At 38.6% G+C, this 22,596-nt stretch overlaps 2 protein-coding genes across 4 annotated transcripts in view; one reads left to right on the top strand and one right to left on the bottom strand.

Annotated features, from left to right (window-relative positions):
- Positions 1-17,375, bottom strand: part of LOC135469136 (DENN domain-containing protein 2A-like) — a 30,365-nt gene extending 12,990 nt beyond the window's left edge. The window contains exons 1-11 of one of the 3 annotated variants that reach the window (XM_064747670.1): positions 17,321-17,375; positions 12,545-14,285; positions 11,714-11,815; positions 10,120-10,143; positions 9,204-9,218; positions 6,879-6,981; positions 6,356-6,432; positions 5,530-5,676; positions 3,651-3,733; positions 2,094-2,163; positions 36-113 (exon numbers count right to left, since the gene is read on the bottom strand). In XM_064747670.1, coding sequence (XP_064603740.1) covers positions 36-113; positions 2,094-2,163; positions 3,651-3,733; positions 5,530-5,676; positions 6,356-6,432; positions 6,879-6,981; positions 9,204-9,218; positions 10,120-10,143; positions 11,714-11,815; positions 12,545-14,224 — 2,379 coding nt within the window. In that variant the 5' untranslated portion in view covers positions 14,225-14,285; positions 17,321-17,375. The remainder of the gene's footprint in view (positions 1-35; positions 114-2,093; positions 2,164-3,650; positions 3,734-5,529; positions 5,677-6,355; positions 6,433-6,878; positions 6,982-9,203; positions 9,219-10,119; positions 10,144-11,713; positions 11,816-12,544; positions 14,286-17,320) is intronic. The other 2 variants (XM_064747671.1, XM_064747672.1) reach the window with 2 other exon arrangements.
- A 1,241-nt stretch (positions 17,376-18,616) lies between these two features.
- LOC135467458 (large ribosomal subunit protein uL15-like) lies at positions 18,617-21,875 on the top strand (the record flags this gene model as incomplete). The annotated part of the gene is made up of 4 exons (XM_064745232.1): positions 18,617-18,755; positions 19,579-19,654; positions 20,348-20,522; positions 21,698-21,875. Coding segments are annotated over 4 exons (519 nt in total), but the record flags the coding sequence as incomplete, so codon positions are not given.
- Positions 21,876-22,596: the final 721 nt, after the last annotated feature.

The following is a 22,596-nucleotide window of genomic DNA, read 5'->3' as shown; positions in this document are numbered from 1 at the left end:
TCATGACGTGAGAATAAAGTGAAACATGAGCTCACCTGTGAGTACATCTGGAAGGCGCTGACAGGACTCAGTATACATATCACTTCTACCTTCTTCATCCCTTCTTCCACTACCTTCAAACAGAAACATGTTTTATGTAGATGGGTTTATCACATACTACAACAATAACAAGCATTTCATGGATTGACTGACTGATATTCTATGTTGGAAAACTTTCTTAATTCACATCTTTGATGATGGTCATCAGCCTCTTGGGAAAACCAGAGAATACCATAGTATTTGATAAACCCGGGGTTCTGTGTTGAAAACTTTCTCAATTCACATCTTTGATGATGGTCATCAGCCTCTTGGGAAACCCAGAGAATACCATAGTAACTGATAAACCCAGCGTTCTGTGTTGAAAACTTTCTCAATTCACATCTTTGATGATGGTCATCAGCCCCTTGGGAAACCCACAGAATACCATAGTAACTGATAAACCCAGCACTCTGTGTTGAAAACTTTCTCAATTCACATCTCTGTTGATGGTCATCAGCCTCTTGGGAAACCCAGCATTCTGTGTTGAAAACTTTCTCAATTCACATCTCTGTTGATGGTCATCAGCCCCTTGGGAATCCCAGAGAATACCATAATAATTGATAAACCCGGGGTTCTATGTCGAAAACTTTCTCAATTCTCCTCTTCGATTGTCAACAGCCTCTAGAGAATCTCAGAGAATACCACAGTAACTGGTAAACTTTCCCATACGTTTTGGAAAGATTTTCAATCAGGCACCAAATTAGTTAACGGTAAGTACGCTGTAATGAAACACATATACACGTTACGACAATCTAACCAGGCCTCTCGGCTTTATAGTGACATAAAGGCCGCAAGAACAGTTGAGATGGAGGAATTTCTAAAATCACAAAGGTTTGTGTCTGCCAACACTGGAAGTATTTCATATATCCTACAAAATGTTTACCACTTAAAGGCAAAGAAAACACTAAAATGAAGTGTACATCAGGCAATAGACTGTTAAAAACTGTGCAAGAAAGTAGTTTGATTTATTTTTTTTAGAATTTTTTTACAATATGTTTTTAAATGTCAGACTCGACGGTGGTCTGGAGCAAACCAGATGGTATCAGTGATGTAACATGCATAGTTTCCCTTGAAATAGCTTGTTTCAAGGTCCATTCTACATGTATATGCACTTTTAATGATGCAATGTAGCAGTCTATGTGTGTTAAAAGAAAAGAACACATTTATACAAACTATACTTTAAATGAAAGAGCTATATAAGCTGTGTAGAATTCTACTGTGTTAGGTTTTTAAAGTTTTTGTAAGAGAGAAAAACGGTTTTCTACAAAATCCACCGATTTGAGGCACATTGAAAGTTCTTCCATGTTTTAGGCTTGTCCAACAAAAAGCCACCTTTCTTCCTCTTGAATATTCATTGAGATTCCAAGGTGCTAAAGGTTTTACTCTTACCATATGATTAACATGCACTTGCAGTCTCAGCTAAATACGTATGTATATCATGATAATCGTGGATTTTAAGATCTGTGAAAGCGGACTCTAAAGAGGCAGAGTTTGGGATGTACTAGAGGGCCACATTATACCTACAATGACAAATGTAATCTGTTCAAATGATGGCGTAAAGGAGACTTCTGAGCCTTCAATGTTTACCTTTTAAATACTCAAATAACAAGCCCTGCTGACAGAAAATTTAGATGTTTTATTTAACATTAACTATAGCCTTTTCATTTAAGGTATAGGTTGTATAAATGTGTTCTTTTCTTTTAAGTTGAAAAAAAACCCTGATGTGATGTCACTGGTCCCAATATTGTCAGAGAAGGCCACCGGAGAATGCAAACTTTCAAGTGCATTTCACTACGATAAAAAAATTCTTAAAAAAATAAACTATTTCTATGGACAGTATTTAACGGTCTTTCATCTGAAATCTGAGATCATTTTAGTGTTTTCTGTGCCTTGAATACATGTACTGAGATCCTGAAAATGACTGAGACTAGGTTGGCATTACTTCCTGTACCCTGGCTACATGTTAACTACTAAACTTGGGGTGTGGCAATACTTGTATGCCAAGCATTACTTACAGTGTAACGTCTACAATATCCAAATACATGGCTGCCATCTGCATCAGTCAACACAAAGGAATAAGATTCACTGTAAAAAAAGTATATATATATAAATGTTACTAAGTGGGAGGATTCAGATGCACGTATATTTGGTATCAGTAACCATCATACTGGACAAGGTGTCAGCAAATTTGTAACAGATTTATCCTCTAGAAGACCTGTCATTTCAGCACTGAAGGTCAATGAAACAGGGAACTGCTTCAACACTGCCAGTTCAATTCTTCCTAGCTTAGCTTTGAGAAATACAAACCTGTACTCTTCCACTGACTAACCTGGAACTTAGTCTTTCCAAGTGTGGTGTCCTGAACATGCCAAAGCTGTACGCTACAAAAACTTGTTTTCTCTAATCCTGCAGTGATCCCGACATCATATCACCTCATAACCTGTATTCATGAATGATAAAGACCATAAAATGCTTCAGCCACATCCGCCACAAGACAAACTTTGCTAACTGCCATTTTCAATTCGAGTGAGCCGTACTCAGCATCGCCTGGAAAATGGTAAACTCCTGGAATAACTGGATTGAAACCAATCTAAAGGGTGATTAACAAACGGTTTGAGTGTCTTAACTTTAATTTGTGTGTTTGTAATCAACTACTGTGAAAAAAAGGAGATGATCTTAATTTTGGGAAGAGCAGCCAAGTCCACCATAGCAACGGAGTCACATGATTTGAAAAATGTGGATTGTGAAATTCTGATGGTGTCCAAGTGGATGTGCAGATTACATTTGTGTTACATGCAATTTTATGGTCTTTATTATCTCACATAATGAGGTGATATAAATTCAGAATTACTTTAAGATCAAGGGACACATTTTTTATGGCATACAACGTTGGGACTTTGAGTACGGCACAGGCTACATGACTGAATCCCACGTTAGTAAAATAATTATTCAGAACAACTAATTTGGAGACTAAGCTGGGAACATGGTCATCCGATCTAAGAGCTAAGTACAGCCCTGACACATAACTGAGTGCTCACAAAATTCGACTAAACCCAATTCCAATGGCCTTAGGTTTCAAAAAATCTTCCAGCTGATGTCAAACTACAAATGTAATCTGAATGTGAACATTAACAGCGGGTTGGGAAGCCAGTGCATTCCAATTTCATTACTTTTATTCAAAGCTTTCAGGTCTCATTAAAATTGCTGCAATGTAATTTTATTCTGGAGCAATGTAGAGATTTATTTATTTATTTGATTGGTGTTTTACGCCGTACTCAAGAATATTTCACTTATACAACGGCGGCCAGCATTATGGTGGGTGGAAACCGGGCACAGCCCGGGGAAACCCATAACCATCCGCAGGTTGCTGGCAGACCTTCTCACGTATGGCCGGAGAGGAAGCCAGCATGAGCTGGACTTGAACTCACAGCGACACTTGAACTCACAGTTTGTCACAGCAACCGCATTGGTGAAAGACTGCTGGGTCATCACGCTGCGCTAGCGCACTAACCGACTGATTTTGGTTATTAGTGCCATGAGAATGTATAAAGTACATGCACTGTATAGCCCACCTCTTCTTTGGCTGCAACAACCTAATATTAATATGTTCAGCATCAGGAAAACAGAATAATGGAATGGTTTCTGCAATGTTCACCTGTAAAAAAAAAAAAAAATGAAGAAAATAGGGAGTGAAGAATGAGATGGAATGTGTCATATATGGCTAATCAAAAGTTTTACTCAATACTAAATATGCTGATTTGTAATATAATATTCGATGTAACTCATGAGGAGGAAAACTGTTAACAGACTGTCTTTAAAAAAGTACACTTCTTTTCTTGCAATGTATAAATCCATAACCAGAAGTGAAATCAAAGACGAATAATCATGTACACACATTGCCTGATTTTTAAGAATCTGTGGGAAGGTATTACCCCAAGTCTCCACTATTTATTTATGTATATGTGCATGTATCAGTTGGACGTATTACTGGACATGTGTTCTGAACTGTGGATAAGGGGCGTAATACCAATTTGGCACTATGAAGGCAGCATGCTTGACATAAGTGTATCATTTTCAATACATGCAGTAAAAATAAGCCAATACTATATATGTGTAGGTAAAAAAATGGTACTTTGTGAACCAATGAAACTGAAAAATACATCACCAGAAAATGACATGACATGTACATCAATGTGAAGCATCAAAACATAAAAATGAGTGAAAATCAAGAAAATCATACATTCAACAAAAAAAAAATTATAAACATTTACCAAGCATGCCACACATAACAGTGGCAACAATACATACACGTAGGCCTGAAATCTTGCGAAAGGAAATCCACTATAAAACAAGCTCTGGCTTAAAAACTTCCGAACTGATGCAGTTTATCAAATGCCCATCAGAAACAGGTCACAACAAAAGTCCCAGAATCATACACTCTGTGAGGTGTTGTATATCCAAGGTGACTGAACTAAGGAAATCAAATCACATATACATCTAGACGAAAAACTCAAAAAATGACACTATGCATGTGGATGTCAGGCAGATCATTCCAAGAGAGTCACTCACCAGGCCCTCAGCTATGGAATTAGGGTCCTGGCTGACAATTGGCACTCGCTGCAGAAACATCGTAAAACATCCTTGGTCAAGTATTGCACTTCAGTTTGTTTACTTACCTCATTTTTACATAGTTACTTTCAACTTTATGCAATGTCTCTGTCTAGCAGGGAGAACCTAAATACGCGCATGTCATTGTGCTGATCCACTAAAATGCCAACCTGACAACCTGATGTCACACATCACACCATTGGGCGGTGTCACACAACTGTTTTTTTAAACAAGCTCTTACCTTCTATGAGTCAAGAAAAGAATGAAAATTTCAAACCCAAAACATTTTGACTTAAACACATGATAATGGTTAATCAGTTCTTTGTTTGGCAGAAAGCTTTTCAAAATATTCAGACCTTGGGCCAGGCTAGATATGTATGTATGCTTGGGGTTTTACGGTTTACTTATCTATTTTTTAGTCATACGATGACGAGGAGTCATTACATGTGTACACATACTGCGTCCCCTTGTGGCAGGGTGAGTCCATGCTGCCAAAGTGCCGCCACCATTGAGGTATGATGTAGAAGACACCAGACATGACATCCCACCCAGTCACATTATACTGACACCGGGCCAACCAGTTCTGTTTCCTTGTTCTAACCGCTCAGTGCTCAGTGCTAAGTGAGGCAGCAACAAGTACCATTTTCAGTCTTTGTTATCACCTGACCTAGGTTTGATATCCCAAGCCTCCCGACTTTGAGGTGGATCCTCTAACCATCACGCTACCAAAGCCATCTAGGCCATGCTATAGAGCAAAAAAAACAGTCCTGACCAGTTACAACTGCAACCAACTCTGCATATATCAAGCAGATCCCTGCCTGTAAGTTGTCAAAAAAAACTCACTATTTCTGGGAATTTGTGTTTAATCTCAGGCTGGTTCACCAATCTGCCGTCCACCTGTTTGCGATGAAGTTCCACAATAATGGCACACTCATACAGCTGGGGGTAAATCTTGTCCATAAACTTACGTACATTTCTTACACTGGTATACTGTGAGATACAAAAGAAACAAAATTACAAACACATGTAGAACATATGCTCACATGAGAACAAGTGCATAGAAAATACATAATCAATGTATTTGTTTAAATTTTTTACAAAAACACTACACACTAAAAAAACATATACACATGCATGTAAAGCAATCTCACTATATATATACAAACATATATATCTATAGTGGCACAGTCACTATAGAGAGTGCACAAGATAAAACCTACATGCCTGTGTTTTCTATATAACAACGTCCATATTAGCCTTTAAGAGAAAATTTATTCATTTATTTGATTGATGTTTTATGCCATACTCAAGAATATTTCACTTATACGACAGCATTATGGTGGGGGGAAACCCACGACCATCCGCAGGTTGCTGACACACCTTCCCACGTACGGCCGGAGACAAAGACGACATGAGAGACTCCTGGGTCATTACGTTGCACTAGCCCGCTAACCAACTGAGCCCCTTTTGAGAGAAAATTCTACACCATCAAATACCACACTATTCAAATCAAAAATGAGACTTTCCCACGTTTAAAATTTAATTGGGTCACCTGAGAAAAGCATATGAATACTTGGTATTAAATAAGAACAGTTTGTTACAATTTGATCTACCTAATCCACACAGCAGACAAAACTTACTTTCCACTTATTCCAGTGGAAATACTCACTGTTTTAACTTTCACAGACTGGACATATTCCACTCTTCTCATTATCTCTGAGACATCCACAAAACTGTCACTATCAACTGCAGAAAATATTGTAAAGTCTTCCATGTCAAAAGCAGAAATAACCACAAAAGTCATCAACAACCGCAGAAATTATTAGAAAAATCATTGTCAACATCCATGACGTTAGACAGTATTACAAAGTCATTGTCAACAGCAACAATACATTGTATGAAGGTCATTATGGCGTCATATTCATGTGTAACGAAACAAGCAGAATTTAGCCAAACAAAACTGGTTGAGAATCAAGACTATGGTACTCATCTTTCAATCAGGAAGTTGATCAAATAATCCTTTTAGTATACCTTAGGCAGCCTACATGGTCTTGGTCTACCAGGAAACAACATCGTTATCTGTAAAATGTACACAGTGACTATAACATATCCTAGATTAGCGAGTCACACCTGTCACCTGTGCTAAGTGAAGGTATGTGAAAATTTCTCACACTGACACATGGACTACTTACTTGACTGCCTATCTGGATTCTCCTTCACTGTTTCCCCAAATGATTCCCTCTTCTTAACAATCTTCTGTAAGAGGGAGAAGGCTTGGTTGACCTTTTGCTTGACCTGCAGGTATTAGAAAAAGCACTAGTTTAACATTCATACACCTGTCAGCATGCATACCTACAAAAAGTTTAAGACAGGCAAAAATACATGTGCATGCCAAGTACCTTAGGAACAAAGCCATGTCATTATGAATGAGGCCAGGCAGCTTTATTACAGATAAATGTACACACTTCCCATTCTTGTGAACCGGTTTACAAGAACAGGTTTAGTTACAAAACCAGCCGTGATTACAGGAGCATCATAGGTTACAAAACCAGCAGTATAGTTACAATACCAACTTACCAATACCTTACATGACAAGCTGTGGTACATGTAACAAGACCAGCTATTGTTACAAAAACCAGCTGTTGTTAAAAGACCATGTCTCTATTCTCTATGACAGGATAAAAACAGCATTTGATTTTCTCAGCCAAATAGTTTTGGTCAGTACAGGAGTTATGATGACTGAGCTCTTCCATTACACACCATAAATGTGCAAGTGGAAGTCTTCTCACAATTACATGTATACTAAAAATAAATACAGATTAATTACAGACATATGAGAAAATACACAGCTGGGAAGCAAAGCTGGTATGAAGTGTACATGTACATGTGTGTGTTTTTTTTTAACCAAAGATGATAGTTTAATGTCTATTCAACACATGAATCCAGATGTATTCACCATAACCACAAGAATGATCTAAGCACAGTTCTCATGCATATCGCATAAATAGTTATCTCAATCTGTTGTGTAAACATGTTAATAGTTTGATATAAAGGTTTTTATTTATTTATTTATTTATTGGATTGGTGTTTTATGCCGTACTCAAGAATATTTCACTTATATGACGGCGGCCAGCATTATGGTGGGAGGAAACCGGGCAGGGCCTGTGGGAAACCCACGACCATCCGCAGGTTGCTGCAGACCTTCCTACGTATGTTAAAAAGGAACCAAGATGCATACACATGTACATAAGCCTAGTAATGCCGACACTCCACAAAGTACAACATGACCAAAACATTGACAAATCATCCACATTTTGAAGAGCCATACATGCAGCAGAGTTTCTAACTGTTACCCTCAAACTCGAAGCAATAATATAAAACACAATATGCTTGAAACTACAACACCAAAGCCTAAGTCCTCCTCCAAACTACAAATATTTAAAAAGCTAAGAACTAAATGATAAACCTACTGAGTAAATTTAACACGTACAAAGATGGCACAAGAGAAATGAACTCCCTGTTCCACCTGATGTTCACTCAGGTCCACTTTACAAGTACAGAGATTATCCAGATTTTTCTTACCAAAAGCTTGGTTTTTATCATGCATATGTCCACAGCATGTAAGAGGATTCCAACAACAGCCAGACATCATTTACCAAAACAGTTATCACAAATGAGATTCACATAATGAAAGTGGACCCTTACCATTAAACATGAAAACTAAAAGCCCCAAAGCAAGCCCGCTGAATGGGAAAATGTAACAGAGTGTGTACAATTTTTGAGATGTAGAAAGGGACAAATTACTGCCACAAAATGTTCTTATTTAATTTGATTGGTGTTTTATGCCATACTTTACTATATTTCACTTATACATGTATGACGCCTGCCAGTATCATGGTGGGAGGAAAGCTGGCAGAGCCCAGAGGTACCCTATAACCATCCACAGGTTGTTGCCAGACCGTCCTGAGTATGATCAGAGAGGAAGCCAGCTTGAGCTACACTTGAACCCACAGCAATTGCATTTGTGATAGGTGCCACAGTGTCCATATACACATAGAAGAAAACTGCCGTCCAGTAATGAGCACTTATCGTAATGGATCGAAATTTCAGAAGTTTTTATGTTTTGCCTGTATATCAAAGTTCTAAGAGGATGCATTTTTTCATGCAAAGATTTAGAGACAATAGAGTAAATATGGGTGTAAAGCTTTCAACAGCTGACATCATGCAGCACTTGCATACAGTGCATTGCAAGCATACATTCCATCAGCAACAAGAAACATGTGCAAGCATATCTGTATCAAAGCCATCTGTGCAAACTGATGGTCAGTGCCAACAAGAGTGGCCAAACTGCAATATAAACACGATAACAACAATTTGATCAAGCTGTTTACTGAAGTCCTGCATATCTCAGAGTTATAGGTTATGAGTTTCTGGATCCAAATGAATACACCATGATATTTGGGGACATATCGGGGACATATGTCTGGAGAAATGCCTACACCGATTCACATACTCACATATTCCTGCAGGTTCTGAAATAGTATTCAGGCTTCAGTCAGGTCTGATTAAGATGAACCAGTCAGATTAACATCTTTTGGACATGTTAAAATGTTTGATTACACATTACCAGTACTTCTTGAGACATCACTATTTCTCTACACCTCATAGCTCTCTTTGAATTTTCCAAAATATTGGTTGCAGAGCGAGTGGCTAAAAAGGTTGAAGAATCAGGATGCATGTTGCACTTTTGAATCAGAAGAAAAACAAATTAATGGAAAAAACTATTTAGATAACAGCTACACTATAGATGTCTTGGTTTGTCCACTAAATGTGCATAAATCTATGCGTTATGTAAGCTAGCTCTGGGTTGACCATCAGCGTTTACAAGCCATATTCAGTGCAAAAACTAATATTTCATCTCAAAAAAATTACTTTTTAGGGGCAAATAAATGTTGCAAATTACTTCTTTTGGTACTGAAACCTAACTTTTTCCAGCAGGATATCACCCTACATGTACCTTTCAAATAAAGCTCAAGACACCTTTGTAAGATAAATTGAAGTCTCAGAATTAAGTAAAATGTGCAACTTGGTCTGGGCTACATTTTGCATCACTGTATATACACTGTATGTAGGGCAGTAGGCCTATATATACACCTTCTAATATACATAAACAGTTACGCTTTAATATATGCTTTAACACAAGATATCATGAATGTTACCTGTAAACCTCTGTGAAGATACATGTATATTGTAAAAATAATTACACTGACCTCAATAACTGCTTTCAGTTTCGTCTTTTGAATGGGATAGATACACATCATATTCCATGCAGAGAATGTGAAAGTTTGAGATTTACACATCTGACCTATAAAAATTTGTGAATTGGCCAACGCAGGTTTAAGTTACAAGCAAAGCTTTAAAACTCGAACTTACATCCCAGGACTTTCGGACCACACCCTACACACATAAAGTAAAACTGGTCAATCGATGTTCCAATACATAAACACATTCATGTAAAAGCAGAATACAAATTCAATCATCTATCTCTAACACAGGTAAACACATATGTATGATATGTACAGAGTCATAACATTGTATGGCCGCTTGATAAAACACTTCCCTCTCCAGTTTACAAATCATGTGAGTAAGACACTGTTTGGTGAGCAAACAAATCTATCATCTCTAAATGTAACTGGCCTGCTATAAATATTCCCGCAGGCTGATTGTACAATATTATTTTTACTACATTGCAGTGTATACATGTACATATAGCTGAAGAGTTCTACATGCAGTTCACCTGAACTAACATACATTAACTCGTACTTTCTATCGCTTGAAAATACAGTACATGGAAGGTTAAGTGTACAGCTGGGCAATAAGGAAAGTGCAAACCCTAACAATGGAGATCATGTACACTACTGGACAGCTGAAAGCAAAAAGATTGTAAACCAGCAATTAACATTTCACACACTGGACTGGTGTGTATGCTCGAGTACCATTTGATAATGAATCTTGAGATACATGTAAATGTCAATGTCAACAAAAGATTAATTACATCAAAATGAAGCAATACATTCATATTAATGCTGCATGCAGTTCCACTCCAATGAACACAAAACCTACATAACATGCATGCATAATGTGACACGATGTGACGTGTAGAATACACTGTACATACAAGACACCACACCCAGTCAAAAGTTAAACAGCAGGCATCTTAAACTATCAATGGCATACTGGCCTCAAATTACAACTATCAATGGCAAACGATCAAACATACTGGCCTCATATTACAACTATCAATGGCATACGGTCAAGCATACTGGCCTCATATTACAACTCTTAATAGCATACGATCAAGCATACTGGCCTCAAATTACAACTATCAATGTCAAATGATCAAACATACTGGCCTCATATTACAACTCTTAATAGCATACGATCAAGCATACTGGCCTCAAATTACAACTATCCATGGCACACAATCAAACATACTGGCCTCATATTACAACTCTTAATAGCATACGATCAAACATACTGGCCTCATATTACAACTCTTAATAGCATACGATCAAACATACTGGCCTCATATTACAACTCTTAATAGCATACGATCAAGCATACTGGCCTCAAATTACAACTATCCATGGCACACGATCAAATATACTGGCCTCATATTATAACTATTAGATTTCAAAGGTTGATGAAATATTGAACTTGAACACCTACATCTACAAACGTTTCAGTCATATATTTCTCACAAACATGTCAACAGCATGCGTCACGTTACTGTATTTGCAAATATTTGTATTCAAGACATAACAAACAATGGGTCAGATATCAACCTTCAAGAATACACCACACACTGCATAAAGCTGACAATACCAGTTTAATCACCTTCAGACCAAGTTTTCATTACAGAACTTTATTTAATATATATATATATATATATATATATATATATATATATATATATATGTACTATACATACATAATATATATGATATATGCAGAACTGTATACTTACAGCAGCAATTCTCTTCTTCTGATTCCTAGGAGTGTCCTGATCTTGTGGTGGATCAGAGAACATTTGGAAAAAGCCACGGAATTTATCCTTCATACCAGGGCCCTGAGAACATACAAATATACAATATAACAAAGGCTTGCTGGTTGAATTTGTATTAATCTTTATTCTTTTCAAAGTCACCTTTAATATTTTTTTCTCAACTGCCACAAAGGTGTCTTGTAACCTCGTCACTGGAGAGTCCAGATGAAAATACTGCCATATTTACAGTGCTGTCTCACTGGAAGGCCATCAAAGACAATGAACATATGTTTCACTGGCTCGGTCATAGAATACTATAACGCATCTTGTAAACAAAACTTGAACGTCTTTTGGTTCTCAGTCTGGCTAATTTATCTTGCATGTACACATACACACGGTACATGTACATTAACTGCTATACATTCTTACTAGCTCTAATCCAAACAAAAGACTTTGCAACACACCTATATACGAGATGCTTGCAAATAATAGGGAGAAAAAATAAAACAGGAGTCAAACATTAACAGCTGCGATCAAGTCATTGTAGAGATCACACTGCCGTTAATAATTAATACTAGGGCATGATAAACACAAATCAACTTTTAAATGCAACTCATTTCAATGTTTTTCTTTTTACTTGATTTCCTGACTGACACTGACATGCATGGGCTCAGTAGTTCAAGGGGGCTACATGTAATAAAAGAAAGATTTTTATACCTAGATTTACAAGACAACATTAGTGTTGACAACATAACCACAATAAAACAAGGCCACACAGCAAGCAAACACAGTCAAGCAAAGGACAGTACTTACCGGTGATTGGGGCCCACCTTGCTTCTTAAACCTGTGCGGAACAGCATAGCCATCAGCATCAATGTATACCTCCACATCATGAGAAGCATAAGTGTCATCAAGGGCAGTAACTCTGCACGACTCCATAGGATCCATGTACACTGGGTCACCAGAGAGACTGGGCTCCATGTAGAGACACTCATCACTGCAGCTTCTAAACATCCCTCTGTCTACTGTAGGAGGAGATTTGAAGAAAGGTGGTAGCAGACCCATCTTTATTTCATTGTGCAGCGCATTGTGCACCCCTGGGGGAGACGTCACAGGCATGGGCCTGGGGGACGGCTTGAGGACAGGAAGTGGCAGGAAGTCTGCACTGGGCTCGTACATGATGTTTCTCACCATCTCAGGCTGCTGCACTTTGCCATGTTTGTCAAACACTGGAGATCTGCGTTCTTTCTTCTTCTGACCTGTGGACACATCCTCCTGGTAGCTGAAACCTTTCACCGATGAAAAGGATGGGCTAGACTTAGGCCTAGGGGGAGGAGGTCGCTTGGGTCTGCTCGGCCGCCTGTTAATTTCATCCCCTAAACTTGTGTCACTAAAGTCTATATCCATTTGAGAATATGCCTGATTTCTGTGGTCTTTACTGTGATGAAGGGATGTTTTCGTTGTATTCGCCACTGCCACATCCTGTTTACTTGAGCTTGAATTTGAATGGATACTTTGGCGGGGACTTATACGGATTTTCAGATTTGCTATTTTCGGATCTAAGTATTTGTCGTGAGCATGGGTTCTTGGGGGTTTCTGGGGTGGCCTGGGAGGAGCTGAAGTCCTCTCGTCTCTTTCCTGGATTGATTTCTCTCCATCGCGTAATGCTTGGTCAGGGCTTGTTTTTGTGCTGTTCAATCCTGGAGAGCTGAGGCTTGCCTTCACGGGAACAGGAGCGGGACGTTTTGGGGACCGTTGTCGCACACCAGTTTTCTTTGGCGAGCTTTCACTGTCACTGAAAGTGGGCTTCTTTGACAGTCTAGGTTTGTCTGTTAATGGAGGTTTTTGCTTTTTCGGAGTTATGTTTGTTTGTTGTGAGTTGCCTTCAAACAACTTAGCAGTGTGTGGAGCACTCGCTCCACTGGCAGCTTTCTCAGTAGATGTTTCACCATTCTTGGTTTTGTTCACCACAGCGTACATTTTGCTGATATCTTCTTGTCCTAGAGCTTTCGGCTGCCTTACATCATGGTGGTCTCCCTTGCTGCCAGTTGCCTCTGCCATAACAGTTTTAGGGCTGATTGGTATAGGCAACACACTACCCCCCACTGGGCTATTCCTACTTGCTGGTGTAACTCCTCTGTTGCACTGTGGTAAATTATTGCCTGGGGGACTGAACAGCTGGATTTTACTTGCGGTAGAATTTTCTTTCGGTGGTATAGGTGGTATAGCCATCTGTTTTGGTGGTATTGGAGGAGTAGACCTATCCACGCCATATTCCTGTACCAGTTTATTCTCTTGGTTGAAGTCCGTGGTCGCATTTGGCGACTTTGCACCTTCCCCTCTGGAGACTGGAATTTTTGGCGCTCTGGATGTTTTGGTTGGTAATGCTGGTCCAACATGCCCATTGTTGGACTTCTTCTCAAACTGCTGCCTGATGTTGTTCAGCCTTCCTGGAGGAAGGTTTCTCACACTGTTCGTATTGCCATTCTCCATAGCTTTACCAAGCCATCTTGTAGTCTATCCTTATTTGTGTCTTCGTTAAGTTCACAGTCAGCTGTAATCACAAAATATTGAAGAATAAAGATCTGTTTACAGCCAACAGGTTTTCACCAGCATATATTAGTTGTGCTACAACATTTCCTACTTTTATATGTACTCAACTGAAATTTACCACAGCTTTTTTTACCCAGACATCGTAAAATGACACCACAAAAGCCAAGAAATTATGAAAATGTATGTTTTACAAATTTACCCCTCAGTAATCAGTTTTATTATAGATGTATATACAGGTTGTACTCTTCTAAGCCAACCACCACCTGAACATCAGGTTTTTCATGTCGCCCACATGAAGTCACCAACAGCAAAGCTACATGTACTCAGAATTTCCCGTAGCATCTAATAAATGGGCTTTCCAATAAACCACAGCTTCCCAGTTTATATAAGCTTATATGAAACCAAAGTAGCCATTACACTTGATTTTTCTCCACTGTAAACTGGGTTACAAGGTATGAAAATGATGATATATTATGATACTACGGATAAATTGCAATAATTCGACAATCCTGCTCTTACAGACCAGGTGATCGTGACAATATAAAAGTTTACTCATATCATTTTTAATTCAAAACAGACTATATGTACTATATCCCTCTTTGCAGTGCACACAAATATGGCAATTAATAAACCAAAGAAAAAGGGGACGAAATGAGGGATGACCATAACAAATTAGGCATCTGGATGGCAAAATGGCCTGTGAGTATAGCAAAATGATTTCTGAACCATAAAATTGTTTGATATGTTAAAAACACCGTGACAACAGCTGACGTGTTGTTGATTGCTTATTGTGACCAAGGCCCCATCAGCATTAAATGGATTCTAGGTGATTTAAAGAGTGATTCTACCAAAAATTGCACTATCCCTATCCACCCTTAAGTATAGAATGGCAGAAAAAGAATTCGAATTCAACTGCCATCACTGTCCCTATCCACCCTTAAGTATAGAATGGCAGAAAAAGAATTTGAATTCAACTGCTATCACTATCCCTATCCACCCTTAAGTATAGAATGGCAGAAAGAGAATCTGAATTCAACTGCTATCACTATACCTATCCACCCTTAAGTATAGAATGGCAGAAAGAGAATTCGAATTCAACTGCCATCACTGTCCCTATCCACCCTTAAGTATAGAATGGCAGAAAAAGAATTTGAATTCAACTCCTATCACTATCCCTATCCACCCTTAAGTATAGAATGGCAGAAAGAGAATTTGAATTCAACTGCTATCACTATCCCTATCCACCCTTAAGTATAGAATGGCAGAAAGAGAATTTGAATTCAACTGCTATCACTATCCCTATCCACCCTTAAGTATAGAATGGCAGAAAGAGAATTTGAATTCAACTGCTTTCACTATCCCTATCCACCCTTAAGTATAGAATGGCAGAAAGAGAATTCGAATTCAACTGCTATCACTATCCCTATCCACCCTTAAGTATAGAATGGCAGAAAGAGAATTTGAATTCAACTGCTATCACTATCCCTATCCACCCTTAAGTATAGAATGGCAGAAAGAGAATTTGAATTCAACTGCTATCACTATCCCTATCCACCCTTAAGTATAGAATGGCAGAAAGAGAATTTGAATTCAACTGCTATCACTATACCTATCCACCCTTAAGTATAGAATGGCAGAAAGAGAATTTGAATTCAACTGCTATCACTATCCCTATCCACCCTTAAGTATAGAATGGCAGAAAGAGAATTTGAATTCAACTGCTATCACTGTCCCTATCCACCCTTAAGTATAGAATGGCAGAAAGAGAATTTGAATGCAACTGCTATCACTGTCCCTATCCTCCCTTAAGTATAGAATGGCAGAAAGAGAATTTGAATTCAATTGCTATCACTGTTAAAAAAAAAAACATTATTTTCCTATTTTTCTTGCATTAATTTCAGTGACGAAACATTGTTTTGATATATACCTGCCGTGAAAGGCCATATCTCCAAACTATAGGTTTACCCAGAGGAGTGTCTCAGTGTCATTGACTCCCTACTTCTAACAAAACAAAACGATATAGGAAAAGGAATTACAAAACAAAGATTATGTTTCTATGCCAAATGAAGAAAATTATGCCCCAGAATTTTTGTTTAAAAAAAGTTCATTTTGGGGTAATTTTTATATCTTGCAAATTTTCCATCAACAGTCGGATTGTTTTTTCAGAAATTACATCATCTTGATCAGGGGAAACCCACAACCATCAGCAGGTTGCTGGCAGACCTTCCCACGTATGGCCAGCCTGAGCTGGACTTGAACTGACAGTGACAGCATTGGTGAGAGGCTCCTGGGTTTTTACGCTGCGCTAGCACGCTAACCAACTGAGCCATGAAGGTCCCCCATATGGCACATCAGGTAGTTACAGGTAAACAACAAAACAATGTTTGTTTTCGACTCAAACTAAATACAGGAAAGAAATTGTAATAGTGTGGTTCAATGCAAGCATGCTCTCCGTCACCAAGAAGAATATAGAGGTAAGGACCCTAGAGTTGTGGCACACTGACGTCTACACTGAACTAAACACAAGGCAACAAAAAGAAAAAAGAAAAACTGAATAGATATGTGAGGTAGAAGTCGTTGTGACGTGGTAGCGTGACGTCAATTTCTCAAAGAATCTGCTGAGAAGCAGGTAAGCAGCCACCACAGATACCGGTTAGCAAGTCTTATTGTTCTTACAATTATCGCGGTTCCGATAATTTTACATGTAAATACTTCCTTGCTGATTGGGGTCCAACATCAAAATTGAACTAACACACTTAAAACTCTTTCGCGAAGACTCTAGTAAAACAAACGACATAAGTGCAGGTCAAACCAAATGAAAATGTTGACACGAATCAGTGATACTGACAGTGTCAATTGAATCACACTGAATGAATTTCATGTGGGAGTCAGTGTCACGGCCTGATTACTGTATGATGTACATGACATGCCAATATTTAAAAGACGATCTTGTCAAAGTCTTGGATTTCAAGAAATGAAAAGGCGTGAAAATGCAAGGTGTCTTTTCATAACATGTTGCACAACAACAGAAATTACCCTAATACGTTGTGACATTTTCTTCCTTCTTCCGTTACCACCTGCACATCCCGACTGACTCCATATTGTAAATATACGTCATTTCCGCTAAGTTCGGCTTAACCCGCTCACTTCCGGAATCGGTCTTTTCTCCTACCCAGCCATCATGGTCTGTAACGTTGCTTCACGTCTGCATTTCGTTTTCGCCAATCTATCGTCATCGTTGGTCCACACTGCATATAACGTGAAATAGAGCGTATCACTTTTAGTCTCCAAGCTTCATGCGACTTCTGCTTAATTAAATTTTTCCTTGTAAGACCCCTACATTTGCGAGATATAAATAAACAATCTCCTGTAGCACAACATGTTCAGTTGACATGGAAATAATCTGAACGTAGCTGGAGTGAAGATATGAAAATCTTAATGGAGCAAAGCTAGGACTAGCATTATTCTGAGGTACTGGTCAAGTTTTTGTACTTTAACGCACCACCTGACAAACGGTGCAGGTGATCTTGAGTGAAATTATGAATTCATGTACATGTGTGATAACTGATGGTACACATAATTCAGTCACTATGTTCCTCTGCATTTCTGAAAGCAAACGAGCTCATAATCCTGGCCGCCGTCGCCTAAGAGAAATATTCTTGAGTACGGCGTAAAACACCAATCAAATAAATATCAAATCCTGATAGGAAAACTACTTGCCTCTCAACAGCTGCATGCTCCCAGCATATCACCCTAACCAACTGGCTGTAAATGTTCTGATGGATATTTAACTATCAAGTTGACCTATCATTGTAATAAATGTAATACCCATTGCAAAACTTGATGTTTACTCCCTCAGCTGCCAATTTAGTTAGCAGAAACACAATTCTCTGACTAACTACATAATTAGTTACATAAATCATGTTCATTTCTCTCGAGGTACCATATGCCCCATTGACAAGATACGAGCTTAATACTGCATGGAAATCAATTTGTGAATTTTTGGCAATGTGGTTTTGAGGAGTCCTTTTAGGTGAGACAAGGTCACAGTGGTGATGGAAAAATATGACCAGGGAGTAGGGTTCCTTAATCAAAGTGGGTACTCTGTCAATCCCAGTTCACCTGTAGAGTGCAGCTGGACTCTGATATGGAAACTTTGAATGGAAAGTAAATATTTATCATAGTTAGTAAAGTCTGTGTGTCAGGGACCAATTTGCATCTTATTTATGCTCTTTCTTGTATGGTGATATCCTTTGTGCATGCGGTTGTTGTTGAACAGAAGGTAGTTTTCACATAATTACCAAAGCAAGGAAAACTCATTGGACTTGAATTCATGTGACGAGTAATGAAAGTCCTCAGACCTCTTTTCTGTGGACTAACATTGTTTCTTACTGTTTTTCTTGTCAGACTACCAGCAAGAAGAAGACCAGGAAGTTGAGGGGTCATGTTAGCCATGGCCACGGACGTATTGGTGAGTGATGGGAAGACATTGAACCAATGAATAAATGATTATGCCTTCATTATGCTACAACAGCAGTATTGCAGCCATATCAGGAAAAAGATTCATTGTGTGTTGGAAGTGTAACAACGTACGTTGTTCTTTGGGGTGTGTACAGGGGGCCTATGTGGCCTAACGGTTAGCATGTTAGCGCAGCACAATGATACAGTTGGTGGGAGTTGAAATCCATGCTGGTTTCCACTTCCGTCCTATGTAGGAAGGCCTTTGAGAAACCTGTGGATGGTGGTGAGTTTCCCCTGGCCTCTGTCAGTTTCCTCCCAGTCAAATACCTTGTATATACAACAAGCACATCTCTGTGAAATAGTCTTGAGTTTTGCATTTCAGTGAAAAATCATCCTGAGAAAAGTTAATAACATCTGGCCATAGTCTTGCTGGCTTGGCTGCGTGTACCTGCTGATTTCATCTTGATTTCCGCTACTCTTTACCTCCATCAGTAAAGTTAACAACTACCATGAAGTAAATTATTCTTGAAAATGGGTTAAAATATGTATTGGAGAAATCCTATGTTTTGCACCTGGCTTATAATATTATATACTGGGAAACTAAATTCTTTGATCAGGCATTTGAAACTAATAACCTGTAGTTACAGACAACTTCACCATTTGGTTGTTCTGATTGGAGAAAGCGGCTGTTCATGTAGAATTATTTAGCCACACTGTGTGGATGTGTTATTATATTGTTTTTTTTCTCCTGTTGTTCCACTGGTTAAAGAAAAAATAATGCCCGTATATAGTTTCCTGATATTTTTTACCAATGTGTACAATCATTTTTTCAGGCAAACACAGGAAGCATCCAGGTGGTCGTGGTAAAGCTGGTGGCCAGCATCACCACAGAATCAACTATGACAAATAGTAAGTCTGTTTAGCATCACCACAGAATCAACTGTGACAAATAGTCTGTTTAGCATCACCACAGAATCAACTTTGACAAGTAGTAAGTCTGGTTAGCATCACCACAGAATCAGCTATGACAAATAGTAAGTCTGGTTAGCATCACCACAGAATCAACTATGACAAATAGTCTGTTTAGCATCACCACAGAATCAACTGTGACAAGTAGTAAGTCTGTTTAGCATCACCACAGAATCAACTATGACCAATAGTAAGTCTGGTTAGCATCACCACAGAATCAGCTATGACAAATAGTCTGGTTAGCATCACCACAGAATCAACTGTGACAAATAGTCTGTTTAGCATCACCACAGAATCAACTATGACAAATAGTAAGTCTGTTTAGCATCACCACAGAATCAACTATGACAAATAGTCTGGTTAGCATCACCACAGAATCAACTATGACAAATAGTAAGTCTGTTTAGCATCACCACAGAATCAACTATCACAAGTAGTAAGTCTGTTTAGCATTACCACAGAATCAACTATGACAGGTGGTAAGTCTGATAAGCATCACCACAGAGTAAGTCTGTATAATGTCAGCACAGAATCCATCATCAATGCCTCAAAACCTCATAGTGGCAATGTGCCATTTATATCACTTATGGCATTCTGGTTCTAACTGCTTCGGGGTTTTCTTTCCTTCCACAGCCATCCAGGTTACTTTGGAAAGGTTGGCATGAGGCAATTCCACTTGACCAGAAACAAATACTACTGTCCTACAGTGAACATTGACTCGCTCTGGTCCCTGGTCTCTGAACAAACCAGATTACAGTACAAAAAGAAAGCAGATGGAACAGCACCTGTCATCGACACCACACGCGCAGTAAGTAAACATTGTTTTTTGGTTTTGTTTTTTCAGTAGAAGTGTAGATGCAAACAAAACCTGAACAACCTGGCTAAGGCCTGGCAAGATTCAAGTGAGGGATTTGCTTTATACATGTCCCTTCACCCTCTTGCTGGGGGATGAAGCAACAATCTAATATATGTAAATGACTTTCAGCCAACAGTCAACAAAAAATACCCCAATTCTTCTCATTTCTAGGACGCATGGTCTGCTCTTTTTAGCCAGTATACTTGTAAATGTAGCGGGAATATTTTGTTTCTTTTTTTTTTTCTCATGGTTAGTCCATCTAATGCACAACATATTCGTATCTTCATTTTTCCAAGAAAACTGGTAGAGAAATGTAATTCTTTGCTTTCAGCACTAATATCTGTCCTAAAAATTATAAGAAGTAGCAATGCAGTCCATCGAAAGTTGAGCCTATTTTAATAAGGGAAGGCCCCTTTATATTATTTTAGGTCACTGCTAATAGCATTTCAAACACTGACGCTCTTCAAATGTAGCTGGTCTTGGTCTGCAATTGAACATACATAAACCCCACTTGTCTTTCGCAGTAAATAGAATCTGTCTCTGCCTGGAGTAGACGTAAGGTCCTTTGCTTGACTCTTGGTAACTCTCAATTGATATTGCTGGAATACTGACTGAAGTCACAAATTCACTCCTTTGCTCAAGTCTTTACTATTGTGGTTCCATATTACATGTCCAACAGTTACTTGTCATTGTGTATGATTTGTCAGTATTTTTCAGACTCTTGACTCGAAAAGTGTTTTTCCTCAAGTTGTTTTTGCCGTTCCCAAACATTTTTCATGCATAAACTTTGAAGTGAAATTATCTTGGATATGGTATATAAAAAAAGGAGTAAGTAAATACCTCAAAAGCTATGATTATCTGTTAAAATGAGGTGAATATTTAAGGGTGTCATTAATTGAAGGACTTCATGTATGTTCATTTGTGTGCTTTTATTGGAGCGAATATGGTTAGCACTCCAGGTCAGTCGGCAACCTGTTGATGGTCGTTGGTTTCACCAGCCCGGTTTCCTCCCACCATAATGCTGGCTGCCGTCATATAAGTGAAATATTCTTCATTCGGCATAAAACACCAATCAAATAAATAAATTATATACTCAATTAGAATGTGTTTTGTTTTCTTCTTTGTAGGGCTACTACAAAGTTTTGGGCAAAGGTCATCTCCCAAAACAACCTGTAATCGTCAAGGCCAAGTTCTTCAGTCGTTCAGCAGAGAAGAAAATTAGAGAAGTTGGGGGTGCCTGTGTTTTGGTGGCCTAAATCTTTGTATCATAAACCCAGAGATGAAAATAAACTGATTACGGGAAAATTGGTGTTGTGATGTTTATCAAAAAAATCATAAGAAATTATCAGTTGTGTGAACAATAACACTCTAGATGATTTGCACTTGGATCTATATAAACAGCAGAATTTCACACTCCAGTGCACATGGACAAAATAAAAGACTCATTCCTGGAGACACGATGAAAAAGTTAACAGATCCAGGATGGCTGCAACTCAAGTCTAATATTTCAACCATTTCGCACCTGTTGTCCTGGGGTTTATTCATGCGTATTCTAAAGGCATTATTCTGTGAAAGCTGATAAAATTATACTTTTTTTTTGTAAAACCCTGAATCTGTCAACCCAACCAGTGCAGTTTTGTCTCCAAAATCCAATTAAAAAGGTGCATAGATCACACTGAAAGTTGCTTGGGCATGTGCAAGGTTGATATATTAGTTCAGCCATTGGGTCAGATCAGATACTGGTACAATAGAGGTGTTTAGGAAGCCCTCTCGGTCTTAAGTTGGGAATTTCCGTCTGATGACTAGCCATGCATTGTGATAGTATGCGAAAATGCTCCATAAATGCAATACAGCTCCACAAAAAAAAAAAAAAAACACCTAGACCCTTGCCCAGTTTGAGGCAATGCCAGGCGATGTCCTCCAAGTTTCTACGTGGGGCCCAGCTGGTGGTGTGGCGTAGGATGACCTGCACTGTAAATGTGGATGTCGCAGGCTCCCCATATCCACCCCTAAACATAACAGCCAT

The sequence above is a fragment of the Liolophura sinensis genome, chromosome 6 (genome assembly GCF_032854445.1).
Source record: "Liolophura sinensis isolate JHLJ2023 chromosome 6, CUHK_Ljap_v2, whole genome shotgun sequence".
NCBI lineage: Eukaryota > Metazoa > Mollusca > Polyplacophora > Chitonida > Chitonidae > Liolophura > Liolophura sinensis.
The sequence above is the reverse complement of the archived record's forward strand: the minus strand, read 5'-3'. Positions and strand labels throughout refer to the sequence as shown.